Source organism: Cebus imitator, unplaced genomic scaffold (assembly GCF_001604975.1).
Source record: "Cebus imitator isolate Cc_AM_T3 unplaced genomic scaffold, Cebus_imitator-1.0 Scaffold296, whole genome shotgun sequence".
NCBI lineage: Eukaryota > Metazoa > Chordata > Mammalia > Primates > Cebidae > Cebus > Cebus imitator.
Genome location: NW_016107611.1, coordinates 1,207,494 through 1,212,578, shown reverse-complemented (window position 1 = coordinate 1,212,578; position 5,085 = coordinate 1,207,494). Strand labels below are relative to the sequence as shown.

Sequence of the window (5,085 nt, the reverse complement as noted above, 5' to 3'; positions counted from 1 at the left end):
AGCATTGCTCTGTCTCTCAGGCTGGAGTGCAGTGGCACGATCTCAGCACACTGCAACCTCCGCCTCCTGGGTTCCAGCGATTCTTCTGCCTCAGCCTCCCAAGTAGCTGGGATTATAGGCACCCACCACCATGCCTGGCTAATTTTTTGTATTTTTAGTAGAGACGGGGTTTCACCATCTTGGCCAGGCTGGTCTTGAACTCCTGATCTCATGATCCACCCGCCTTGGACTCCCAAAGTGCTGGGGTTACAGGCGTGAGCTACCGCGCCTGGCTGACTCTTTTTTGTTTGTTTTGAGGCAAGAGTCTCCCTGTCACCCAGGCTGGAGTGCAGTGGTGTGATCTCTGCTCACTGCAACCTCCGTCTCTTGGGTTCAAGAAATTCTCCTGCCTCAGCCTCCTGAGCAGCTGGGATTACAGGCACCCACCACCACACTTGGCTAATTTTTGTATTTTTAGTAGAGATGGGGTTTTACCACGTTGGCCAGGATGGTCTCAAACTCCTGAGCTCAAGTGATCCACCGGCCTTGGCCTCCCAAAGTGCTGGGATTACAGGCATGAGCCACTGCACCTGGCCTCACTGTGGCCCTTGGGAGATCAGTATCCTCAGCCCCATTCTCCAGGAGATGAGGCCAAGGCTCAGAGAGGTGAAGCCATTGGCTCAGGATCACCCAGCAGGGCAGGAAGGAAAGCTTTCTACCTATAACATAGCCAGAGAGGGCGAAACAGAGGCAGCTTGTGCAGAATGGGATGGAACCAGAGGCCTGGGGAAAGACAGCCACGCTCCTGAGAGGTCCCTAGCTGCTCTCGGCCGTCTCTGGACTTCGGTTTCCCCATATGATCAATGAGGCATAGAGAGATCCTCTCGGGGCTTTCCCTGTAGAGAGGGGGAGACCAGCCGAGAAGGCGGTGCAGGGGTCAGGCCTACCTGCCAGGCAGCCAGGCAGCGGCTACAGAGCAGATGTCCACATGGCTCGATCTTCACATCCTTGTTGCTCTCAGCACAGATCTTGCAGAGCTCAAATGTGGAGTCCATGGCCCAGTAGAGCTGCAGCTGCTCCTGGCAGGTGAGAGGATGGAGGAGACTGGGAGGGCATGCATCAGCCATGGGGACGCAAGTTGGGCCACAGGAACAAAATCCCAAACCTTGGCCAGGCGCGGTGGCTCATCCCAGCAATCCCAGCACTTTGGGAGGCAGAGGCGGGTGGATCACCTGAGATCAGGAGTTCGAAACCAACCTGGCCAGCATGTTGAAACCCTGTCTCTACTAAAAATACAAAATTTAGCTGGGAGTGGTGGCTAATAGTAGTCCCAGCTACTCAGGAGGCCGAGGCAGGAGAATTGCTTGAACCCTGGAGGTCGAGTGAGCCGAGATTGCCACTGGACTCCAGCCTGGGCGACTCCATCTCAAAAAAAAAAAGAAAATCCCAAACCTCTGTCTTGGCGCCTGTAATTCCAGCACTTCTGGTGGTCCAGGCAGGTGGATTGCTTGAGCCCAGGAGTTCTGGACCGACCTGGGCAGCATAGCAAGACCATGTCTCTATTTAAAAATGATAATAAACCAAACCTCTATGCCAGACCTGAACCCTCTCCTAAGTTCAAGGTGAACATGTCCAACTGTCTCCTACATGTCTTTACTCATTTTGTGTGTGTGTGTTTGTGTTATTTTTTTTTGAGATGGAGTTTCGCTCTTGTTGTCCAGGCTGGAGTGCAATGGCACGATCTCAGCTCACTGCAAACTCTGCCTCTGTGTTCAAGTGATTCTCTTGCCTCAGCCTCCCTAGTAGCTGGGACTACAGGTATATGCCACCACGCCTGGCTAATTTTTGTATTTTTAGTAGAGATGGGGTTTTGCCATGTTGGCCAGGCTGGTCTCGAACTCCTGACCTCCAGTGATCTGCCTCCTTTGGCCTCCCAAAGTGCTGGGATTACAGGCGGGAGCCACCACGCCCGGCCATGTCCTCACTGCTTGTTATGAGACTTCTCCCCAGTTGTCTACACCCAGTGGTACCAGATTTAGCAAATAAAAATACTGGATGCTGCTAAATTTGAATTTCCTTCCCTCCCTCCCTCCCTCCTCTCTTCTCTTTCTCTTTTTCTCTCTTTTCCTTCCCTCCTTCCTTCCTTCCACTCCTTCCTTCCTTCCTTCCTTCCTTCCTTCCTTCCTTCCTTCCACTCCTTCCCTTCCTTCCCTCTCTCCCTCTCTCTCTCTCTCTTTCTTTCTTCTGTTACCTAGGTTGAGGGTCGCGATCTCAGCTCACTGCAACCTCCAACTCCCAGGCTCAAGTGATCCTCCCACCTCAGCCTCCCAAGTAGGTAGGCTAATTTTTTGCAATTTTGGTAGAGATGGGGTTTCACCATGTTGCCCAGGCCCTTCTTGAACTCCTGAGCACAGGTGATCCACCTGCCTTGGCCTCCCAAACCTCTCAAAGTGCTGAGATTACAGGCAGGAACCATCGCACCTAACCTAAATTTGAATTTCTTTTTTTTTCGAGATGGAGTCTCACTGTCTTGCCCAGGCTGGAGTGCAGTGGAGCGATCTCGGTTCAAGTGATTCTTGTGCCTCAGCCGCTCAACTCTCATGCCTCAGCTTGGATTACAGGTGTGAACACCATGCCTGGGAATTTTTTTTTTTTTTTTTTAGACGGAGTTTCGCTCTTGTTACCCAGGCTGGAGTGCAATGGCGCGATCTCGGCTCACCGCAACCTCCGCCTCCTGGGTTCAGGCAATTCTCTTGCCTCAGCCTCCTGAGTAGCTGGGATTACAGGCACGTGCCACCATGCCCAGCTGATTTTTTGTATTTTTAGTAGAGACGGGGTTTCACCATGTTGACCAGGATGGTCTCGATCTCTTGACCTCGTGATCCACCCGCCTCGGCCTCCCAAAGTGCTGGGATTACAGTCGTGAGCCACCGTGCCCGGCCGTTGCCTGGGAAATTTTTGTAATTTTAGTAGAGACGGGGCTTTACTATGTTGGCCAGGTTGGTCTTGAACTCCTGATTTCAAGGGATCCACCTGCCTTGGCCTCCCAGAGTACTGGGATTACAGCCGTGAGCTACCACACCCAGCCTCTAAATTTGAATTTCATATAAACAGTGAATTCAATTTGAAGTGTAAGAATGTTCTAAATATTGCATGGGATATATTTATACTAAAAAAATTTAGGGCCAGGTACAGTGGCTCATGCCTGTAATCCCAGCACTTTGGGAGGCAGAGGTGGAGTTCAAAACCAGCTTGGGCAACATAGAGAAAACCCATCTTTACAGAGAAATATAAAAATTAGCTGGGTGCTGTGGTTCACACCTGTAGTCCCAGCTGCTTGGGAGGCTGAGGTGGGAGGATCGCTTGAGCCTGGGAGGTCAAGGCTGCAGTGAGCCATGATCACACCACTGTGCGCCAGCTTGGGTGACAGAAGACACCCTATCTCTAAAAATAAAAATAATTATTTAGCTGGGCACAGTGGCTCACGCCTGTAATCCCAGCACTTTGGGAGGCTGAGGCGGATGGATCACCTGAGGTCAGGAGTTCAAGACCAGCCTGACCAACATGGCGAAACCTCATCGCTACTAAAAATACAAAAATAGCTGGATGTGGTGGCGCATGCCTGTAATCCCAGCTACTCTGGAGGTTGAGGCAGGAGAATTGTTTGAACCCAGGAGACGGAGGTTGGGGTAAGCCAAGATCGTGCCATCACACTCCAGCCTGGGCAAGAAGAGTGGAATTCTGTCTCAATAAATAAGTAAAAATAAAAATAAAAATAAATTATTTGTTGTTTCTCTGTCACTCATGGGGTGGCTATGAAGATTCGGAGCTGGCACGGGGCTATCGCTGGCTAATGCTCAAATGCATTAGCTGTCCTGATGATCTCAGCAGCGTCAGTTCCTTATTTAATCCCTGTGATCACCCCTGGGAGAGAGGCAGGAGGAACCGTATTTTCTGGAAGAATAACTGAGCCTCAGAGAGGTCAAGTGATTTACCCAAGGTCACACAGCCACCAAGCCAGCATTCCACCCCCAGGCCTCTGAGCCCAGGGAGCGTGGGTGTGGCAGGGTCCGGGAAAGGGGACAGCGGGTGCAGGCGCGTGACTCACCTCTGACACGTGGATGCGCTGCTGGGGTTCTGCCCGGCAGAGCTCGGTCAGGTCTGGGTTGTGGTTCTTTCCATCTGGGTAGAGGTAGCTGGGGGAAGGGAAGAGAGGGTGACTGGGGGCCATCCAGTATCTCCCACCCCAGGATGAACAAGGATCTTTATCGCCCTATAGGGCCCCGTATTTCCCTGAGATGAGGATCTGCCCCATATCCATTGCTGGCCTGGGGTTCTCTTCCCTCTGCCCTCCTCTAATTGGGACTGTATCTTCTCAAATACCCCAGGGCAGGGCTGTGTGCACTCAGACCCCCAAAGAAGGGGACACAAAACCTCAGTGACTGAAGCTCTAGAAACAAGGATGAGATAGAATAAGAACCAGAAAACAGGATGAAAATTTCTGGCTTGGCTGGGCATGGTGGCTCATGCCTGTAATCCAAGCCAAGGCGGGTGGATCACCTGAGGTCGGGAGTTCAAGACCAGCCTGACCAACATGGTGAAACCCCGTCTTAAAAAAGAAAGAAAGAAAGAAAGAAAGAAAATTTCTGGCTTAGATCAGATGCAGTGGCTCATGACTGTCTCAAAAAAAATAAATAAACGCCGGGCGCGCAGGCTCACGCCTGTAATCCCAGCACATTGGGTGGCTGAGACAGATCACGAGGTCAAGTTCCGTTCAGGAGTAAATCCTATGTAGAGGCTTCTTAAAAAGAGATCGAGATCATCCTGGTCAATATGGTGAAACCCTGTCTCTACTAAAAATACAAAAAATTAGCTGGGCATGGTGGCACATGCCTGTAATCCCAGCCACTCAGGAGGCTGAGGCAGGAGAATTGTCTGAACCCAGGAGGCGGAGGTTGTAGTGAGCCGAGATCGCACCACTGCACTCCAGCCTGGGTAACAAGAGCGAAACTCCGTCTCAAAAAGAAAAAAGAAAGTTCTGAGGCCGGGCGCGGTGGCTCAAGCCTGTAATCCCAGCACTTTGGGAGGCCGAGGCGGGTGGATCAC

General features: G+C 51.6%; 1 protein-coding gene across 2 annotated transcripts in view; it reads right to left on the bottom strand.

Annotated features, from left to right (window-relative positions):
* The window catches only part of CBLC (Cbl proto-oncogene C), a 19,085-nt gene that overhangs the window by 5,967 nt on the left and 8,033 nt on the right, over positions 1–5,085 (bottom strand). For both annotated transcript variants that reach the window (XR_001817548.1, XM_017502419.1), the window contains exons 6-7: positions 4,088–4,175; positions 927–1,058 (exon numbers count right to left, since the gene is read on the bottom strand). Coding sequence is in view for 1 of the 2 variants with exons in the window: in XM_017502419.1 (XP_017357908.1) it covers positions 927–1,058; positions 4,088–4,175 (220 nt within the window). In the remaining variant the exon portion in view is untranslated. The remainder of the gene's footprint in view (positions 1–926; positions 1,059–4,087; positions 4,176–5,085) is intronic.